The sequence below is a fragment of the Leptodactylus fuscus genome, chromosome 5, assembly GCF_031893055.1.
Source record: "Leptodactylus fuscus isolate aLepFus1 chromosome 5, aLepFus1.hap2, whole genome shotgun sequence".
Taxonomy (NCBI): domain Eukaryota; kingdom Metazoa; phylum Chordata; class Amphibia; order Anura; family Leptodactylidae; genus Leptodactylus; species Leptodactylus fuscus.
This window is the reverse complement of record NC_134269.1, coordinates 25,714,824-25,738,095: the sequence shown is the minus strand read 5'-3', so window position 1 is coordinate 25,738,095 and position 23,272 is coordinate 25,714,824. Positions and strand designations below refer to the sequence as shown.

General features: G+C 44.7%; 1 protein-coding gene across 2 annotated transcripts in view; it reads left to right on the top strand.

Annotated features, from left to right (window-relative positions):
• Positions 1 to 5,745: 5,745 nt before the first annotated feature.
• Positions 5,746 to 23,272, top strand: part of LPAR2 (lysophosphatidic acid receptor 2) — a 38,515-nt gene continuing 20,988 nt past the window's right edge. Inside the window, exon 1 of one of the 2 annotated variants that reach the window (XM_075272668.1) lies at positions 5,746 to 6,200. In XM_075272668.1, coding sequence (XP_075128769.1) covers positions 6,194 to 6,200 — 7 coding nt within the window. In that variant the 5' untranslated portion in view covers positions 5,746 to 6,193. Of the gene's footprint in view, positions 6,201 to 22,134; positions 22,216 to 23,272 lie in introns of those variants that run through there. The other variant, XM_075272667.1, reaches the window with a different exon arrangement.

Here is a 23,272-nt window from a genome sequence, read left to right as displayed (position 1 = left end):
ATGCATTGCGTTTCTTCCACAGCGCTTTGTACAGAAAATTCGCAGAGGATTTTCCGTAGGTATAATTGGCACACTGTGATTTCCAAAATCACATCGCTTTTGGAAATTACTTTGTGTCCACTGCACAAATTTTACCACTAAGTGAAGATGGGATTCGCTAGTTTCCACCATGTACGACCGCAGACTAAGGTGGTCATGGTAGAGTGGTGCTGCACTACAGGTTTTGCTATGGGACCCGCAAAAAATACACCACTGTTGAAAATCGCAGGTCTAACAACTACTTCGTTTTCAGCTTCCATGTTATTTTGCAGTTCACAATGGTTCTGCCAGACTATTTGAAAGTGACTGTATATAGGTAAATATATGTGTATATATAGTATAATTCCTGCTATTCTGATGCTGCAGACACAGATCTCACCTCTACTATGGTAAGAGGTGGGAGTGTTAGCAGTGGTGGTTTTGTCACTGTAACGCCTGGATAGGAAGTGCAGGTGAGACACCTCCATATGGTAATCGTATGCAGGAAACAACACCACAGGTACAATATACACTCGCACTCATCTGGGAGTATATGAAATATACATGTGGTTGCTAGTAAGCCACACTTACACTCACCGGCCACTTTATTAGGTACACCATGCTAGTAACGGGTTGGACCCCCTTTTGCCTTCAGAACTGCCTCAATTCTTCGTGGCATAGATTCAACAAGGTGCTGGAAGCATTCCTCAGAGATTTTGGTCCATATTGACATGATGGCATCACACAGTTGCCGCAGATTTGTCGGCTGCACATCCATGATGCGAATCTCCCGTTCCACCACATCCCAAAGATGCTCTATTGGATTGAGATCTGGTGACTGTGGAGGCCATTGGAGTACAGTGAACTCATTGTCATGTTCAAGAAACCAGTCTGAGATGATTCCAGCTTTATGACATGGCATTGCATTATCCTGCTGAAAGTAGCCATCAGATGTTGGGTACATTGTGGTCATAAAGGGATGGACATGGTCAGCAACAATACTCAGGTAGGCTTTGGCGTTGCAACGATGCTCAATTGGTACCAAGGGGCCCAAAGAGTGCCAAGAAAATATTCCCCACACCATGACACCACCACTACCAGCCTGAACCGTTGATACAAGGCAGGATGGATCCATGCTTTCATGTTGTTGACGCCAAATTCTGACCCTACCATCCGAATGTCGCAGCAGAAATCGAGACTCATCAGACCAGGCAACGTTTTTCCAATCTTCAATTGTCCAATTTCGATGAGCTTGTGCAAATTGTAGCCTCAGTTTCCTGTTCTTAGCTGAAAGGAGTGGCACCCGGTGTGGTCTTCTGCTGCTGTAGCCCATCTGCCTCAAAGTTCGACGTACTGTGCGTTCAGAGATGCTCTTCTGGCTACCTTGGTTGTAACAGGTGGCTATTTGAGTCACTGTTGCCTTTCTATCAGCTCGAACCAGTCTGGCCATTCTCCTCTGACCTCTGGCATCAACAACGCATTTCCACCCACAGAACTGCCGCTCACTGGATGTTTTTTCTTTTTCGGACCATTCTCTGTAAACCCTAGAGATGGTTGTGCGTGAAAATCCCAGTAGATCAGCAGTTTCTGAAATACTCAGACCAGCCCTTCTGGCACCAACAACCATGCCACGTTCAAAGGCACGCAAATCACCTTTATTCCCCATACTGATGCTCGGTTTGAACTGCAGGAGATTGTCTTGACCATGTCTACATGCCTAAATGCACTGAGTTGCCGCCATGTGATTGGCTGATTAGAAATTAAGTGTTAACGAGCAGTTGGACAGGTGTACCTAATAAAGTGGCCGGTGAGTGTATAGTTAGCGTTATACTGTTTAGTTAGTGCTCGGACGAGCAGGGTTTTGTTGTACTTTTTGTCCAAAGTTAAGGCTGTACTTTATTTTGCTTATTTTGTACCTGACATGAAGATTTATTTATTGTGCTATTTTCCAAATAAACCTGTTTGCACCAGATATTGTGTCCCTGTCTCTGACTGGTTGGGTCTGCACCATTGCTTCTACCAAGCTACCTCCCCCACAATATTTATTATACATATATATACAGCAAGTGGGCCGAATGGACACACAGTATACGTAGTCTAACACTTTATATACACATGCATGATAAATACAAAGAAGGCATCATATGTTAAATCATATCTCACAATGTAAAATAACCCTGTGGTTACACTAGCGTTCGGTGACCATTCGGGGAATCCGTCCCCATTCCGATCCCTGGTGGAAACCATTATGGAGTCTGGGGGTTTCTGCAGGTAGCTGCTTTTTTGCCCAACAATCAAATATTATGTGACCAATATGTCCCAACAAATATATAAATATGTATATAAAACACAAGTACTCCATAGGTGCCCAATAATAGTAGAAATCAGGAACCGGATCCCAGAAAATTCAGTGTGTCCGACAGCTAGTGTCCGCTGCTAATGTCCGTTGAAAATATCGTGTGCGGACATTAGCAGAGGACACTAGCTGTGTCCGTGACATTTTGCATTGATTTAAATGGAGATCGGGTGCGTTCTTTTACAGTCCGTGTCTGTCCTTAAGTGTCTGTTCCCAAAGATGTCCGACTTTTCAAGCGGACAGCAAAACCCGACATGGGCTACTGGGCCCAAGTGTAACTGCATCCTCTGATCAGTGGGTCCAACGCTTACGACTCACCAGGTCGCCCCACACTGGTGTCTATCATGGCCAATGGTAGCCAAAGAAGCATGGTACCCAATAAGGGTTATGACCTCTTTGATACGGGGATTGCAAGAAGTTCCCACCGATGATACATTTATGGCCCAACCTAGGATAAGATCATTTTCAGGCCCTATCTGTGCAACCTTACAAGTCTATGTAGTATATATGTCATATGTCTGTATATAGGGGGCAGGGAGCGCTGACTTGGACACTGACCCCAGATTTCTGGAGCCTAACGTCGGCTGTTTACACAATCGGTCATCACTGTATACTAGCCATGTAAAATATGGGTATACAGCGCAGAAACAAGTATACACAAATCACTTGAAACCAACAAGGGGTAGAGGGTCTGTTTACCGAATGGGATTTCCCAGGAATTTCCAGAAGTTTTAGCTATTTTCTGTACATCAGACTGTCAGCTACACGCGGGTCTCTAACCTCGTAAATCTACGGTCACTTACATAGCCGGAATCTCCATGGGGATTGCAAAATTCGGAATATGACGTCATGAGCGTGAACTCTGATATCAACATATTTATTACAATTTTTTTGTTATATAGCACCAACCTATTCTGCAGCGCTGTACAGAGAATGTCACTATTTAGAATAGTGATGATGTAAGGACCCCACATCGGATACATGCACACAAGGCAGACCAAAACCGACTAAATGTCGCCCATAACTTCATCATTCATTGCAGTCATGTGACATCATACATATCCTCAGGCTGCATAGTGAGTGAACGGTGTATTTATGGACCGCAGGCGGCAGGAAGGAGGCCTGGCAGGATCGTGGAGAGGTAAGTAACACTGTTTTTTATGTTTCTTACCTCTCCCGATCTGCCAATCATTATACTCGGGGGTCCGAAAAGACCCCTGAGTATAATGATAGCAGCGGTAGCGGCTGTCACCGGGCCCCCAATGTCCCGGGCCCTGTGGCAGCTGCCTCTACTGCTATGGCGGTAGTTACGCCACTCCCAGGACCCCTACCAAATATAGACTCCGGACCAGATCTCCTAACTAAAAAAAGACCCCAGACCAGAGTAACTAAAGAAACACAAATCCTAGGCAAGACTCCCAAACCCACCTCCTAACTAATACAAACCCAAGATCAGACTCCCCCCAACTAATCCAGGCCACAGCCCAGACCCTCGAACAAATCCCCTGAACAAATACAAATCCCACACTAGACCCTCCTAATACAGACCCCAGACCAGCAGATGCCCACTAACTTATACTGACCCCAGACCAGCAGATGGCCACTAACTAATACAGACCCCAGACCAGCAGATGCCCACTAATACAGACCACAGACCAGCAGATGCCTACTAACTTATACTAACCCCAGACCAGTAGATGGCCACTAACTAATACAGACCCCAGACCAGCAGATGCTCACTAACTAATACAGATCCCAGACCAGCAGAGGGCCACTAATACAGACCCCAGACCAGCAAATGCCCACTAACTAATACAGACCCCAGACCAGCAGATGCCCACTAACTAATACAGACCCCAGACCAGCAGATGCCCACTAATACAGACCCCAGACCAGCAGATGCCCACTAATACAGACAGCAGACCAGCAGATGCCTGCTAACTAATACAGACCCCAGACCAGCAGATGCCCGCTAACTAATACATACCCCAGACCAGCAGATGCCCACTAACTAATACAGACCCCAGACCAGAAGATACCCACTAACTAATACAGACCCCAGACCAGCATATGCTCACTAACTAATACAGACCCCAGACCAGCAGATGCCTGCTAACTAATACAGACCCCAGACCAGCAGATGCCCACTAATACAGACCCCAGACCAGAAGATGCCCACTAATACATACCCCAGACCAGAAGATGCCCACTAATACAGACCCCAGAGCAGCAGATGCCCACTAACTAATACAGACCCCAGACCAGAAGATGCCCACTAATACAGACCCCAGACCAGCAGATGCCCACTAATACAGACCCCAGACCAGCAGATGCCCACTAATACAGACCCCAGACCAGAAGATGCCCACTAACTAATACAGACTCCAGACCAGCATATGCTCACTAACTCATACAGACCCCAGACCAGCAGATGCCCACTAACTAATACAGACCCCAGACCAGCAGATGCCCACTAACTAATACAGACCCCAGACCAGCAGATGCCCACTAACTCATACAGACCCCAGACCAGCAGATGCCCACTAACTAATACAGACCCCAGACCAGAAGATGCCCACTAACTCATACAGACCCCAGACCAGCAGATGCCCACTAACTAATACAGACCCCAGACCAGCAGATGCCCACTAACTAATACAGACCCCAGACCAGTCTCTTTTTCAGTCCTAGACGTCGCTGCAGACAACCGCCTGACACTGGTGCCGAGGAGTAAACTGCAAGAAGAAGGCCTAGTGGGCATCATAAGCAAGAAGATAGGTATCAGGGTAAATTGTGCCACCATTTACCTATCAAATCAATACGGCGCCCATTGCTTTTTGGCATAGCCCTTGGTAAAATGTGTCCCCCACTATGTCGGACTGTACCCTGTGATGGGGCGGCAGTGTTGTATCTTTGCATAACTGGATACTTTTGACGTTCAGGAAACAAGGAAAGCTGGATGAGAGCTAAGAGAACATTAACTGAGCAGTCTAATTAGACATCTGAAGGACACTGGAGAACAATGTATAAAAACTGCCATAGAAAAGACAAGTGGTCACAGGAACCAATCACAGCGCGGCTTTTATATTCCCGGAGCAGTGCCGGAGATGAAAGCTGCACGCTGATAGGTTGCTATAGGTAACAAGCCTCAGCCTGGTACACGGAGCCTCTGAGGTGACAGTGCGCCAAGAATGTCATCCCCTGTGGTACCGGCCTGAGCGGGCAGGACTGGGGGAGGGCAGTGTATAGTGAGTACACCGCCTGCCCCCAATGTAACCTGAGTGCCGGCAGGGGCCCCCTCCTGCGCTCCCGCCTCCCCTCTATCAGCATCAGGCACAGCATAGACTGTCAGGAGTGAGGAGAGGCGGCGGCCGGGCACGGGGACACCGGGCTGTAATACCGGGAATGGCCGACTACACCTACCGCACTCTATAGGCGATGAGTATATGTACAATACACTGACGTCCCGCATAGCAGAGTACAACTAGCCCCGGACAGACTACATACACTGCTGGATACACTGCTGTATACTATAGACCGACATAGGACACAGGGCAAGGACTATATACTATACACCGGCATAGGGCACAGGGCAAGGACTATATACTATATACTATAGACCTGTATAGGACACACAAGTACTATATACTATAGACCGGTATAGGACACACAAGTACTATATACTATATACTAACTCTACTGTACACTATAGCCCGACATATCCCCGACTACATCCAGTGTATCAGTGCCCTGCACCCGGGAGCCCGGACTGTATATCATAGACTGTACTGAGGATCTGTCACTGAGGAGGAGCTCATCATGTTCGGTGAGTACCAGAGAGTTATACCTGAGTTATCTATCTATCTATCTATCTATCTATCTATCTATCTATCATCTCCATATCTATCTATCTCCTATCTATCTATCTATCTATCTATCTATCTATCTATCTATCACCTATCTATCTATCTATCTATCTATCTATCTTCTATCTATCTATCTATCTATCTATCTATCTTCTATCTATCTATCTATCTATCTATCTATCTATCTATCTCCTATCTATTTATCTATCTATCTATCTATCTATCTATCTATCTATCTATCTATCTCCTATCTATCTATCTATCTATCTATCCATCCATCCATCCATCCATCCATCTATCTATCTATCTATCTATCTATCTATCTATCTATCTATCTATCTATCATCTATTTCCTATCTATTTATCTATCTATCTGTCTCCTATCTATCTACCTATCTATCTATCTATCTATCTATCTATCTCCTATCTATCTATCTATCTATCTATCTATCATCTCCATATCTATCTATCTATCTATCTATCTATCTATCTATCTATCTATCTATCATCTCCATATCTATCTATCTATCTATCTATCTATCATCTCCATATCTATCTATCTATCTATCTATCTATCTATCTATCATCTCCATATCTATCTATCTATCTATCTATCTATCTATCTATCTATCTATCATCTCCATATCTATCTATCTATCTATCTATCATCTCCATATCTATCTATCTATCTATCTATCTATCTATCTATCTATCATCTCCATATCTATCTATCTATCTATCTATCTATCTATCTATTTATCTATCTCCTATCTATCTATCTATCTATCTATCTATCATCTATCTATCTATCTATCTATCTATCTATCTATCTATCATCTCCATATCTATCTATCTATCTATCTATCTATCTATCTATCTCCTATCTATCTATCTATCTATCTAGCTATCATCTCCATATCTATCTATCTATCTATCTGTCTATCTATCTATCTATCTATCTATCATCTCTATCTATTATCTCTATCTATTTATTATCTATCTATATCTATCTATTATCTATATCTATCTTCTATCTATCTATCTATCTATCTATCTATCTATCTATCTATCATCTATCTCATATTTATCTATCTATCATCTCCATATCTATCTATCTATCTATCTATCTATCTATCTATCTATCTATCTATCTATCTATCTATCTCTCTCTCTCTCTCTCTCTCTCTCTCTCTATCTATCTATCTATCTATCTCCATATCTATCTATCTATCTATCTATCTATCTATCTATCTATCTATCTATCTATCTATCTCTCTCTCTCTCTCTCTCTCTCTCTCTCTATCTATCTATCATCTCCATATCTGTCTATCTATCTATCTATCTATCTATCTATCTATCTATCTATCCCATATCTATGCATCTATCTACCATCAGTATGACTAGATACTTGTATTGCTCCATATGTGATTGTTATATACATTATATTATAGTATATGTGTAATATCACAGTGACATCTCCGGACTTTGGATAGGTGGGACCTGGGTGCTGAAATATTCCTAGATCACAGAAAGGAAGGGACAGAAGTGCTGATCAGCTTTCCTTATAGAGTTGTGGTTAGCACCTGATCAAACCTTCTGATGTGTCACTATTATAGCGGTATGACATCACTGTAGCATCATTACATCATCATTATGACATCACTGTGTCATCACTAAGACTTCACTTTGATATCATTGGACATCACTAAGACCTCAGTAAGACTTAAGACTATGATATCACTAAGACCTCAATAAGACTTAAGACTAAGACTTCACTATGACATCACCAGGTCATCACTGTGACATCATTCTGACATGCCTGCAGTTTCCAGACCCGATATTGATCAGTGCTTACATGTTATCTGATACATCTCATGGCTATGGTTGGTCGGAGATGGTTGTCAGTGATTGGACCAGGTCTCCATCTTTGGACCTCTTTTGCACTTGTGTGAGTCACGGTGAGGTTCTCTGGTGACCTCTCGCCCGCTGTAGCAGGAAGCCGCACTCCCTGCATCTCACAACAACATCCAAGAACAACATGGTGTGTTTTCATTCATTGGGCGCCCGAGGTGTCTTGCTTGGATTTGTGCTGTGCTCTGGAATTCTTCTTTTCCTCCTTATAATCTTGGAAGAGAAGTTTGTGGTCTTTGGCCCTGGATGATTTTTCTTTCATCGGAACCACCCACATGTTAGGAGTGAGGACACAGGGGTCAGGGCACGCCGCTGGTAACCCTTAATACATAATACAGGTGCCAACTGAATGGCAAGGGGCATTGGCGCCCAAGACAGTGGTTACAGTTTGCACCCTACCACCCTCACCTCTGAGCCCGAGACCCCACAGAACAGGGGTTCAAGAGCCCCTACTTTAGGGATCTATCTATCTATCTATCTATCTATCTATCTATCTATCTATCTATCTATCTATCTATCTATCTATCTCCTATCTATCTATCTATCTATCTATCTCCTATCTATCTATCTATCTATCTATCTCCTATCTATCTATCTATCTATCTATCTATCTATCTATCTATCATCTATCTATCTATCTATCTATCTATCTCCTATCTATCTATCTATCTATCTATCTATCTCCTATCTATCTATCTATCTATCTATCTATCTATCTATCTATCTATCTCCTATCTATCTATCTCCTATCTATCTATCTATCTCCTATCTATCTATCTATCTATCTATCTATCTATCTCCCATCTATATATCAAAGATCTATCTATCTCCTATCTATCTCCTATCTATCATCTATCTCCTATCTATCTATCTATCTATCTATCTATCTATCTATCTATCTATCTATCTATCTATCTATCTCCTATCTATCATCTATCTCATATCTATCTATCTATCTAGCTATCTGTCTATCTCTCTATCTATCATCTATCTATCTCCTATCTATCTATCTATCTATCTATCTATCTATCTATCTATCTCCTATCTATCTATCTATCTATCTATCTATCTATCTATCATCTATCTCCTATCTGTCTATCTATCTATCTATCTATCTATCTATCTATCTATCTATCTAGCTATCTGTATCCTATCTATCTATCTATCTATCTATCTATCTATCTGTCTCCTATCTATCTATCTATCTATCTATCTATCTATCTATTTATCCATCTATTTTATATCCATCTAAGGCTAAGGCCACATGTTGTTGACAAATATTGCAGAAACACTGTAGAAGCACGGCAAACTCTGCATTTTTCCCCATAGATTTAGGCCTTATTCACATATCCGCAGCTCACATATGTGCGCCATATGCCGTTTTTATGGTAGGCCTACGTATCTATTAATTTCATTGTACTCATTCAGACTTGCATTATTTTTTCCGTGGACCATGAATCCATTGAAAACCAGATATGAGCGGATCAACCACAGATTATACACCGTCCACAAATAAGCCGGGCGGAGTGGCGGCCATGATAATCCCAGACATCGCACATCTGCAAATGTGGACACGTGAATAAGGCTTTATATGGAACGATGATGGTAAAACGGTAAACTGCAGTGGAAACCCAAGTGTTTTTGCTGCTTTTTTTCTGTAACATGGTTCAGCTGTGTTTGCGCAACAGTGGCGTCAGTGCTGAAATCTCTGCTGCAGTCCAATCTCATGTCTACCCACTGACTAACCCCATTGAATGAGATTGACCCACAACAGAAACTATGGCAAAACCACCTCAATTTTTCTGCTGCGGATTCCACAGGCAAAATACTTGATTTTTGAAGATTTTTCCAAATATTTGCAGAAAACGCTGTGTGCACGTAACCTAAGTTTGTGTGTACACATGTATGTATGTATGTATGTATGTACACACCTGAACACTGAAATTACATCATCGAGAGGGAGAAGTCTAAGGGTGCATTCACACAATGTCTTTTGGCACGTAATGTGGCACGTAGACGCCGCGGGAGCTTTTGTGAGCCGTATACGCTCCCATTGATTCCAATTATTCCAATGGGAGCCGGGACCGTATACGCGGCGCTATTTTGCGGCCATGATTTTGCGCGTATTGAAATCAATGGGAGCGTATACGGCCCGCAAAAGCTCCCGCAGCATCTACATGCCACATTACGAGCCAAAAGACATCGTGTGAATGCACCCTTAGGGTGCGTTCACACGGAGTAACGTGCCGCATGATGTGGCACGTATTCGGCGTGTGAGACTTTGAGTGCCGTATACTCTCCCATTGATTTCAATGGGAGCCTGGATCGTATAATTACGACCGCAAAATCATGGCCGCAAAATAACGCGGCGTATATGAGACTAACTCCCATTGAAATCAATGGGAGCGTATACAGCGCTCAAAATCTCACACGGTGTATACGTGCCAGGTCACGCGACACATTACTCCATGTGAATGCACCCTTATTACAATTCTGTAAATCCCAGGATGGATGGACATGATAATGATCTGCAAATGGAAGCTAAATAGTCAAAGCATCTGGATTTATTCAGTATTGAGTATGAGCCCCATCTACAAAAATCCCCGCTCTTACCCGCCTTGGCCTAGTACTATGAGGTTAGTTCGGTTAGTTAGGTGACGTGAGGTCAGTGGATCCCCTGCAACTGGATGTCAGGCTCGTAGCCCAATGTCATGTAAACTCCTTCCAATGATTTGTATGGACACTGCTGCCGTAGACTCGGGATTAGACATCCAATTTCACCTGTGGTACATAATGGATCCCTACACATCAGATGATCCCCCTGTACAGAGATTCACCTCCACGCATCTCTTACTGTCATTCCAATATGTTTTTGTTAGGGTGAAGCCGATCATGAGATCTCAGGATCGTTATTAAAATCCGATTTTCGGTCATTTTCCAGCCGATCGCGATCGTGAAATTTGCTCGCTCGCCGATTGGGATCCGATCTATCAACCCTAGTTGTTGTTCTCCCAATCACCAGGACACATAGCATTGAACATTGCCGACACCTCGGCCTAGGCTCGTAGTGATCTGCCGGAGTGATAAACCAGGATCTCCCGGCTCATGGCCTCTGTCCCTCTCAATGTGGTGATAACTAGTAAACAGGAGACATTGTACAATCCTCCCACATCACCTCGGTTTTTGTGGTTTCATGTGCTTAAAAAAAATCTGGCTTTTATGCCCCTCCCACATGTCACAGATTGGAGCGAGGCGCTTAAAACATGACTATTCGCAGATTATTAGCCACAACGGCTACTCCCTCGGTTTGTCCTTGGTGTTGCAGTCTCAGTGTTGTCTGGATGTACGTCTTATGTATTTGTGTTGTTTATTCTGTTGTATTTCTATACTTGGATTGCCTGTATGGTTGTATATGTATGTAGGGCCACAGTATAAAGGTAGGTAGGTTTGCAGATGTTAATTTGCCTTGTGTTTGGCGGTTGCACGTCTTGGAGAAGTAGCGGCTCCTTCCTCGGTTGGATCTTGGTCCTATATCTGGGGGTCTCAGAAGGCGTCTTGTTTCACTCTACTAACCCGAGCTCTTGGCTGTAAAGTTCATGACATTGCTTAATAACCAGAGAACAGGCTGTATTCGTGCTTGACCAAAACCCAATGACATCAGCCGAGGAGCAGCCAAGAACATATTCTGTCGCCACAATCCCCCAGCACTTTCAGGGGGGCTCATGATATCACCCGAGAGGCAGCCACATCCTCACACCGCTGATAAGAGGCTCACATTCCTTCTCCGTGTCCTTAAGTACTGCAAGAAATCGCCCTGCACAGTCTTGTTAAGGGGATCTCCTTTAAGGCACTCTTTTGTAAACCAGCTATTCCTCCCAACTCTCCTATATACATGCATGCTCGGTTTCATCAGGTGTGTGTTTTCAGTAAGGAGAGTGAAATGAAGCTGGCCCTTCACTTTAGGGCTATCTCTCCCAACTCCTAAATGCACATGCACACTCAGTCCAAGGAGTGCACGTGTAGTAAACTGGGAGAGGGAATAAAAAGGATCGGCATGATGAAATCCAACCGCATGATACTTATAGTAGATACGGGGGAGAGTCGACTAATACACATCTAATATGTATGGCCTGCTTAAAGGGGTATTCCAGGCTTTATCAATTGATGACCTATCCTTACGATAGCTCGTGAATTGAAAGTCAGTGGGGGTCCAACACCCGGACACCCACTGATCAGCAGTCTGATGAAGTAGCAGGGCTCACTTCCACTTCACAGGCACATGTTCAGAGCTCAAGTCTATGCGGCGAAGCTGTAATACCAAACCCAGCCTCTACACCATGTACGGCGCTGTACTTAGTATTCTGTGGAGAGGCCGCAGTGCTCTGGGTGTATTCACACCGAGGAATTTGGAGCTGATTTTGAGGCAGAAATCCCATTCATTTCAATGGGAGGAAGATTACTTTCTGCTAGTTGATGGGAATCCTGCTCTTTTTTAAGCCATATCTGCATCAAACTCTCATTGGAACGAATAGGAGGCAGATTTTGGAGTTGTTTTTGGAGTAGATTTTCAGAATCAGCATCAAAATCTGCTCCAAACTCCTGAAGCTGAAATTTTTGCCTGACAAATTCAGCACGATACCTTGTGAACAAGCCCTTATTTCTGCTTTGGTAGCCTGGAAACCCCCCCAGGACGAACAAAAGTTATGAAATTCAACCCGCCCAATCCTTCTTCTTCCCGACATCCTCGACGCCTTATACATTAGGTAATCGGTTGGTGCCAACGAATCGGATACACTGAGAATTTCTCATATGGATTTGCAGGCGTATAATCTATAGCGTATTTCAGGGGAAGCAATTTTTACGGATCCTTTGGAATCCGTGCGGAATTTGGTGTGCCATGAGGATTGCAATGCAAATTCTGCAGAAAATCCACCATGGACTGTGCACGTAGCCTATGGCAAGTTATGGACTCCATCCTCTGGCTCTCCATATCCATAACTCCCACCATGGTCTGACAGTCACTGATACTGGGAGTTGTCGTCTTGCAACGGCTGTAGGTTGGAGTGGAGAGATTTACGGGTCCCAGTTGTTTAGGTGACACCATGATGTTTGCAGTTTATTATAGTGTCGCTCCCTATAGTCGTCTGCAGGAACATCTGCTCGGGATCAATGTAATAATGTAAACAGGGATTCAATGTACAGCCCTTGTAGATATACAACACACGCAGGCATTCCCATACCCTCCGCAGCTCAGCGCCTGGGGGCTTCTTACTAGTTAACCACTTCTTATCATGGCTCCTCAGTAACAGTGAGGGGTCTTCAGATCAAAGACTCCTTGGACACCACGCCTGCTGGGTGAACTGGAAAGTACTTTACATTTATATAAGAAGCAGGCTTCCTAATGTCACATGGCTACCAAATGCCCACAATGGGGTCACCACTGTCGAACCCCAAACCAGAACTTTACTTTGTTTGGCATAGTACTCTTATTATAAGCACTGTATGGAGACCATAGGCAATCCGAGGGTGTAGCATTGTCCTTAGGATAGGCCATCAATATGTGATCGGTGGGTGTCTATCAGCAGGTTGAAGAGCGCACAGCGTTCGGGTAAGCGCTGCGACCTTCTTACTGAATAACAAGCGCAGCGCCTCATATATGGTTGGGACTCTGCTTGGTATTGTAGCTCAGCTCTTTTCACTTGAATGAGACTGAGCCACCGTTGTAACATGTGACCGATGAATGTAACACCTGTGAGCATCTTCAAACAACTAATCATTGGGGGTCCCGGATGTCAGACCTCCACCGATAACATATTGGTCATCAATATGACTGAAAGTAAAATAAATATCCTATACTCATCCATATAACCTCCCCCGATAACATACTGGACATCAATATAATAATAATAATAATTAATTTTATTTATATAGGGCCAGAGATGGCACTCAGAGGCCTCTCTGTGGGCACCCACCTGTGGAACAGATTATATTTGTGGGGGTCACTGTGGAACAGACTAGTGTGTGGGCATCACTGTGGAGCAAAGTGTACTGTTTGGAGATCACTGTGGAGCAAAGTGTACTGTTTGGAGATCACTGTGGAGCAAAGTGTACTGTGTGGGGATCACTGTGGAGCAAAGTGTACTGTTTGGAGATCACTGTGGAGCAAAGTGTACTGTGTGGGGATCACTGTGGAGCAAAGTGTACTGTTTGGAGATCACTGTGGAGCAAAGTGTACTGTTTGGGGATCACTGTGGAGCAAAGTGTACTGTGTGGGGATCACTGTGGAGCAAAGTGTACTGTGTGGGCATCACTGTGGAGCAAAGTGTACTGTGGGGATCACTGTGGAGCAAAGTGTACTGTGTGGGGATCACTGTGGAGTAAAGTGTACTGTGTGGGGATCACTGTGGAGCAAAGTGTACTGTGTGGAGGCTACTGTGGAGCAAAGTGTACTGTGTGGAGGCCACTGTGGAGCAAAGTGTACTGTGTGGGGATCACTGTGGAGTAAAGTGTACTGTGTGGGGATCACTGTGGAGCAAAGTGTACTGTGTGGAGGCCACTGTGGAGCAAAGTGTACTGTGTGGAGGCCACTGTGGAGCAAAGTGTACTGTGTGGGGATCACTGTGGAGCAAAGTGTACTGTGTGGGGATCACTGTGGAGCAAAGTGTACTGTGTGGGGATCACTGTGGAGCAAAGTGTACTGTGTGGGTGCCACTCTGGAGCAGATTGTATTGTTTGGGGCCCTCTGTGTGGGGACCCCTCATTATTTATATCACACAGTATCTGTTTTATAGCAGACAAGTGATATTAGTACAGACTGTAATAACATTGCACGGTGACTATAAAACAGATCCTGTGTGATGTTAATAGTGAACATTACTTGTTCAAAATTATGCCAAATGCAAACTTTTACCTTTTGGTAAAAAGTTGTTTTGTATCATCGAAAGCTCTGTATAACGCTAGGTTCACACCTGCGTTCTACTCTCCGTTCTGTGCTTTCCGTCTTCTGCATGCCAGAAGACGGAAACCACAGACCGGGTCCGGCCGTGCGCGGCGGTGAGCGTTTTATGCTCTTCGCCGCGAAACCGGATTTTTAAATCCGGACACAGAGTACTGCATGTCCAACTCTGTGTCCGGATTAAAAAAACCCGGTCCCGGTTTCGTGGCGGAGAGCGCAAAACGCTCACCGCCACTCACGGCCAGCCAGCTTTCTCACCCATTCAAATGAATGGGTAAGAAAGACTCCTGCAGGTTTCCGTATCCTGCTCTGTTTTATGCAGGAAACGGAAACCTGCAGTACGGAGAGCACAACGCAGATGTGAACGAGCCCTAAGCCGTATTCACATGACTGTATTTTGCGGCTCCGTAATTGTGGATCTGAAAAGTATTAAAGGGGTTGTCCCATCACAAGGATCCTATCTATACTGCTGGTTAATGTGGATGTAAGACTTTTCCTAAATACACTGCTTCAGCAAAACTGCTTTGTTTGTCCACTATCTTACTTTATTCAATTTTTTGTGTCCACAGCCCTGACTTAGCTGTTCATGAGTCAAGTGATGTATCTGCTGCTCTCAGGGGGAGGGAGGAGGGGCTAAGTGCAGGGAGCGAGCCTGTGTTTCTAGCTATTCCTGTGTCTACACCACGTGACCTAGCTTCCTGCTCTCAGATGGGGGAGAGGAGCTGCTTTCATTTCTTCTGTTCTCCCAGTTATCAGGCTAGCTAATTCAATTGTGTTCATTATGGCAGAGACAGGCAGTCTCTGTATGTAACACAGAATGGAGTTGCTGCTGCCTGTACTTCATAGTCCAATATGGGTGGGCGGAGCTACACGGGAATTTGGGGGCGGAGCTAAATGGCAGGTTGCACGTGAAACCCCGCCCACCAAATGATGCAAGAAACCAGGAAGAAGATTTTACAGCAGTAAAGACTGATGAGTATGTGAGGTGGGAATACCCCTTTAAGGTTAAATTGCCGTGTTGGCACTTTGCGATAAATTAGTGGGTTTTGGGCTGCAGTTTGGGCACTAGGTCTCTAAATGGTTCACCATCACTGCTGTGGGGTAATGTAGGAACGTGAACAGAGGAGGGTTCATTTTAGAGGTTCTAACTGCGAAAGGGTTTACATTAGGAATTGTGATCGACCTGTCTGATAAGATGTGTCTTCAGTTTACACTTGAAGCTGTAGAAATTGGGAGTTAATCTGATTGTCCGGGGTAGAGCATTCCAGAGAAGTGGTGCAGCTCGGGAGAAGTCTTGTATACGAGCATGTGAGGTTCTGGTAATAGAGGATGTAAGTGTTAGGTCATTGAGTGAACGGAAAACACGGGTTTGGCGGTAGACAGAGATGAGGAAGGAAATGTAGGGAGGTGCGGCATTATGGAGAGCCTTGTGGATGAGAGGGATAACTTTATATTGTATTCTGTATTGAATAGGCATGTCTAAAGGTAAAAGAAATAGCCTATATTCATCCATTATAACCTCCACCACATCAGCGCTTCTGACCCGGTCCCGTCCTGCATCAATGACCCGAAATACATCACTCATGTGACCGCTGCAGCACATCGCTCTGTGCACACAGGGATAAAGTTATGATTGCACGCTCCTGATAGCCGATTGACGTAACTAGATCGCCATTTTGTTGATCGGTGGCGATCATTGGATCATGTTATTTTTTACGGGATTTCTAGGTGCTGACTCCTATAATGATGGTCCTGGATGGTCAGTGCTCATCTTTATCTCTCTGGAATGGCGGTAGACACTGCAATAAGTATATGGCATTGTGTCTGCACCCTCCAGCCATGATGAGGAGACTTACAAGTAACCCTGACCCAGAGGACAGTGCCCGATAACCACTGTATATACAAAGGATCCGGCCTGAACCCCCCTAGTTATCTGCAACCTTTTGTCAGGACTGTTTGAAGAAGGGCCTTATGAGTGTGAGAAGCATCAGATAAGACTGTTATCCTAGGCCGGCTTTGTTATTTTGGAGATCAGGGGTGCTCAGCTATATAAACACCAGGGGCAGGTCCAGTCCAGGCTTACCGTAATGCGATCCTTATTTTACGGAGGATTTTGCAAAGTCAGAGGAATCTTAAAAGACTCAGTTACCAACATTTGCTTCCTAGGCCTCTGTTTCTGCATCTCGGAGCTGTTTCGTATTGAGTTACAGCCTGTATACTCCAGAGCTGCATTTACAATTCTGCTGGTTATCTTTGGAAACATTAGGGGGAAATTATTATGTACATAGTGCCCTGGCCTTAAGGAGGACCTTGCAAGTCCAGTTCCTTACATAATTGATAGCTTCTGCTCAAGTGATATTGGCACAGTTGTATTTTTTTCTAGCCCCCACCATTACTGAGCAATCAATGTTGTTAGTTTTGGTGCCTGATATACTGTTTAGTCTCTGTGCTGTCAGGCAGGAGCAGACAAGGGGTGTGATTCGGAATGCCTCTGATTGGTGCTCTGAATCACACCCCTTGCCTGACACCGCCTTCCTAACATTATAAAACTTAAAGGGGTTGTTCAGGATATACAGTTTCACCAAGGAAGGTGAATAAGAAAAAACGAATACTCACCTGTCCCTAGTGCTTCAGTGCCTCCGACCACGGTCCAGTCCTGCTGCTCCTGGGGTCTTGTTCTGGAAGAAGTCCTCGCCTCATTTGACCACTAAGCCCAATCAGCAGCCTAAGAAAAGGACACGGGACGTCATATGCGATGTATGTGAGTGACGTCCAGGTTCCTTTGCTTAGGCCTCAGCGGTCACGTGATATGAGGACTTCTGCCTGAAGAAGCACCACGGTTCCGTGGGACAGGACAGCAGGACACCAGGGACAGGTTAGTACGTGTTTTTATTTTTCATCTTCCCCAGCCTCCTTGTGGAATATTGAATTGAACAATCCCTTGAAATAGCACATCAGGCACCAAAACTACCTGTGCTTGTTGCTCAGAACGGTGGGGGCTGGAGAGAAAATTCCAACTGTGACTAGAAGGAGCCTATTAACAAATATTAAGCACCTGAACTGGTGGAAGGTCCTTCCCTAGTTCTGTATTGACAATGCCTTTAATATTGAGAACCCAAGTGACAGACGCCATCCTACACCAATGAGGGACGGTCGCAGATTTCAGGTATAACTCACACAACAGTGCCATCCACAGCTGGGATATTGATTTGGCCAATCCCCGCATCATAGCAACAAAGGCTTGTTGAAAAAGTCGGGCATGATGTTTAAGGGGGCTACCCCTAGAGGGCAGCAAACAGAGGCACTGTTATCCTATTTACATCTTGGAAAACAGATTTGCATATATTTCCCATAATCCCCCCAGTGGAGCGAAAAAGGCTTTTGTAAGACTCCATACGCCTGAGAAGGTGATCTCTCTTCCCCTTAGGGAGTAATATTATCTCCAGAACACATTTCCAGTGTAAGATATAGTAAATCTGTCAGGCTGAGGTGTCCCTGCCCCCTTCTGCCCACGTTTCCGAAAACCGGAGAGCAGGTTGGTCAGAAAATTTAAAAAGTGCCATCATTTTTGTCACAATCAGATTTGCTCCTAACATGCCACTTTTGCGCCAGAAGATTGGTTTGGAAACTTTAATAAATTGAGTAACCTTATTATCAGACTCACCCCTAACAACTTGGCCGAGCTCCTTTGAAGGCTGAGTCCTCTTGGCAGAATTTTTCGTTTATTGTCTCAATGAATCTGAGTTTCCATTGTAGATTGCGATAAAAATCAGACATGTTGCTCTGTTATGTCCTGGTGGAAATCCGACAGACCCTGTTACAGTCTATGAGGCGTGTTGGGTGCTGTTTTTGGGGAAGGGGAAGCAAGTATGGCGACAGAATTGGACAACACAGGGTAGGTTTTATGCCCGTTACCTTGTAGACATAAAGATCTGCACAGAATCTGTAGAAACAGAACTTCAAGAGATTTTTAATTCCGACCTATTCCATGTTTACTTCACTTTTCATTTTGGAGACATTGAGACTAATAAAATTGGTTATCACACTGTGACCTCCGTTTCAGGCCCCCAGGTATGACCATGGTAGTCCACAAGGGATCGACCCCTGCAAATGGAGTGTGTCCATCGCTCCATTCACTTCTTTGGGACATCCAGCATCTCCAAAGATTTGAGCTCTGCAGCTTGCAGAATTGTGAGCGCAGCTCTGGAGTGTCATACAGGCTGGAACCTGGAACAATGCGACACATTAAATGTAATGTACAGATTCATAGAAAGGTAACAGATGCCAAGGCCCATGGGGTTAGGGACCTTGGAAAATTGGCTAAGCATGCTCCCTGTAGTCTCACGATGAGTCCAATACAAGTGGGGCTCACTTTGAGTACACATACACCAGGGGGTTAGGTGAGTTTATAAGTATGGTAAAATTTGGTACTTCCATATGGCCCTGATTTCAGATAAATGTATGTACATGGGGCTTCTGCACGTGGCAGTGAGGTCTGTACAGGGTCTTTGTGAATCTGGAAATAAAATTATAGATGATCTGAACTCGTCTGATAATATCTCATTCCCATTATATATTACATTATGGCTCGCAGTGAACTAAAAATACAAGCGGAACAAGGTGCATGTGACCTATTGTCTCAGTGACTTGCATTTTTCAGAATCGGTGAGATACCAGGGGTCACAGGGGTGAGACCATAGATAGCCTTTAAAGAGGACCTTTAAGAGCATTGTTTAATAGGTGATTTTTCACTTATTCCTGCACAGGTGGAATTTTTTCGCTATCCCCCACCATTCCCGAGCAGTTAATATAGTTCCTTATGGTGCCTGATGTGTAAGTTAAGCTTTGTAACTGTCAAGTGGGTGGTCTCAAGGAGAAGCAGGCAAGAAAGTGTGATTCTGAGATCTGACACAGTCTGCCCTAATTGGGACCTATACCCGCTCCTTCATCCACTTCACAGTAGAAAGTCTATTTTGGCATATCAGGCACTGAAACTAACTGTACTCATTGCTCAAGAATGGTGAGGGCTAGAGTAAAATAGAGGGGAGGGGTGTCTATTGAAGGGGTTGTCTCATTATGGACATAGGGAATAAGTGTCTGATCACTACGGGTCCGATTGCCAGGTCCCTCAAGTAATCAAAGGGACAGGTGACCGAAAATCCCCCTAAGGCCTCCTTATGAATAGAGCAACAGTGCTCTTTCCTGACCGGTGCTCCATTCACTTCCCAGTCCCAGCCCCATAGAAGTTAATGGAACGCACAAGCACACTGGAGCTCCATTCACTTTCAGACGTGGTGATGGGGCCCCAGCGGTCAGACACTTTTTTCCTATCCTGTGGATGGAGGACAAGTGTCCATGATGGGACAACCCCTTTAAGGGATGCAAAGAGTTGGGGTTGGTGAAAAGTCCTCTTTGAGCACCACGACCGCAGTAATGACAAAAGAAAGTCCATACACGTGAGATACCTATCGACTGACTCCCTAACCTCCTGTGCACATGCACTCTTGGCTTGGTTGAGAAGTGAAGTGGGTCACAATATGTACTATGTCTCATTAAAGGGGTTTTCTGGACCCAAATCCATAAGATAGGTCTTCAGCATGTGATCATACGCACAGTAGGTGGAGTGCCAAGTAATATTCAAGTATTAAGATCGGCATGATCTGTCCTGTGGATAGCTCATCAGTATGAAAACTCAGTTTTGGGCCGGCCGTAAAACCCCAAAGGCTACCTCGCAGTGTACAGGGACTAGGGATGCCTGCTAAGGGTTTTTGGGAAACGAATGAGAACATCCGCCATATTGAAATCGAACATCAATGGCATTGGCTTGACCTTTACAGGGTTAATATTGTCTTCACGTTGCAACAAATTTTTTTGTGTGACCGTTTGGAGGAAACACAGGCCTGGTGTATTGTCCCCGGCGTTGGAGAGACTGTGTCACCGAGAGTCATTCATGTAGTAATAGAGGAAGTGATAGAAGGGACGTCCTCACCATAATACCCTTATGTGACTCACAGAGCAAGAGCCTCGGAACAAGGTGATGGGAAAATGTACAATTCTCTCTGCAGGGCAAGAAGAATCGCAGATTGTGCCCATATTATAGAAGAACTAAGATCTCAAGAGTCTGGAGTTCAAGGTGCAGCTCTCTGGTTCACCACTTGCATAGAAATGGAGCTGAATTTTGATGTGTGATTTTATCTTGCTGTGCCACATGTTGGTTTTTGCCATGTAGTGGGCCAAGGGACCATGAGGGGCGCAATCTTATAGTCCACCACTGTGGATTCTTACTATGCATTGGCTTGAGGGACCTCTCATAATCTACTGGTGCAGAACGTGATCCATACATGGTGCAGTCACTTCGCACATGGTGGTGTTTGCCATACATGGGATGATACATGGAACAGTCTCATATCCCACTACTATACTACATGGTTTATTTGTCATGCAGTGGGCCGAGGGACCCTTTATGGTGCAGTGTTATAGCCCACTGCTATGTGGTGGATTTGCCATGCTGGTGTGTTAAGGACCATGCATGGTGCAGTGTTGTAGCCCACTTCTTTTCTACATGGTGGATTTTGCTATGCGTGGTGGTTCCAAGACCATCAATGGTGCAGTTTTTTTAGCCTACTGCGTGGATTTTGCCATGTGCTAACTGCTTTGCTAAATGTTAGATTTTTCCATGCAGAAGGGTGAGGGGCTTTGCATGGTGTGGTCTCATAGCCCAGAAGGTAAAAAGTACCATGCACAGTCCATTCTTGTAGCCCATTGCTTTACGACATGGTGGATTTTGTCATAAAGCAGGGTGAGGGGCCATGTATGGTGCTGTCTCTTAGGTTATAATATTGTCTTCTCCTGGCAGGAGTGTGTTAACTGTAACTTGAGCATAGACCAGAGGGGTGTGCTCTTCTTGAAAGGTAAGGTCCTCCCCCCGTCACACCTTACAGGTAGCTGGTATTTGGAAATAGTCAGGTCTGTACCGGCAGGCAGTGGCTTGTATATCAGGAGTTATGCTGTGCGCCTCATAGGGGGGAGGAGATGCTGCTTGTCAGGACCTCATGGAAGGACTGAAGGAGCTGAACACAACTCCAAGATGACTACTACATTGATCAGTGGTAAGAGTAGGGCTGGACGCTCTTGGAAGACCACGGTATGGACTGGGCAGAGGACAGAGCCTGGGGGAAAAGTTGCACCATGTAGCATATGACACAGGAGTAGGTTGGGAGCGGCTTTGAGACAAAAGGTTAAGGAGAAACCAACTTCGAAGTGTCTACATTGAGTTGTTTGGGTGACCATGGCTGTCGTCAGACATATACGATACAGAAAAGATGGGTGTGAGGTCTTCTGGAGGTGTCTTGTAGTAAGACAGGAAGACAACAGTAATGGAGGTGGAGGTGTAATCTATCGCCATGTCTGTATACGAGAATGTGTGAAGAGCTGCAGGTTTCTTTTTTTAGCTAAATTTCCAGGAAATAAGATTCATAAATGTCAGATTTGCCCAGTTATACGAGTCTGTCTGTAATCTCTCATATCTGCAGGACCTGGCGGGTAAGTAAGAGCCGTGGGGGACAGAAACCCCTGTGGGAATTGTAAAGGCAGCCAAGGTGTTACCCAACTTTTCTAGAAACAGAGAACTTGTCTGAATGAAATTTTTATGATGGGGCTTGTCTGGGATTTAGACTAGGACTACACGCATGACCAAAGAACATCATGGAGCCGATCGACTCCTTCCCCCAGAAATCGCAGTCGCAGCATCCCCTAGGTTGCAATGGAGCTCCTATTTGAGCGCCCCATTCTTTGGCTGTCAGGTAGTATTGCGGGTGATGGTGTAAGACATGCTTGTATTGAGTCCTCCAGATTCTGTGTTCTCTGGCTCATAAGAGAAGTCCTTGGCTGACCCCATCTCTCCTCATAAAGTTATGGAAAGGGCTTGTACAGATGGGAAGCTCCGGTTGCCTAATTCTTTCCTCGGTCCCTTAGGATTGTACCAGAGCGGTTCTCACATACTAGTTTCTGTTTCTCTAGTCATTGAGCAACTACATGAACTAAGGCACATTTTGCACTTAAATGCACAGCAAATGTTTCCCTATTGTAAGTACATGCACACTGAGCCAAACCAAGTGTGCGTGTATATGGCGAGGTCAGGGTGGCTAGGTGTTTAAGGTTTATGGC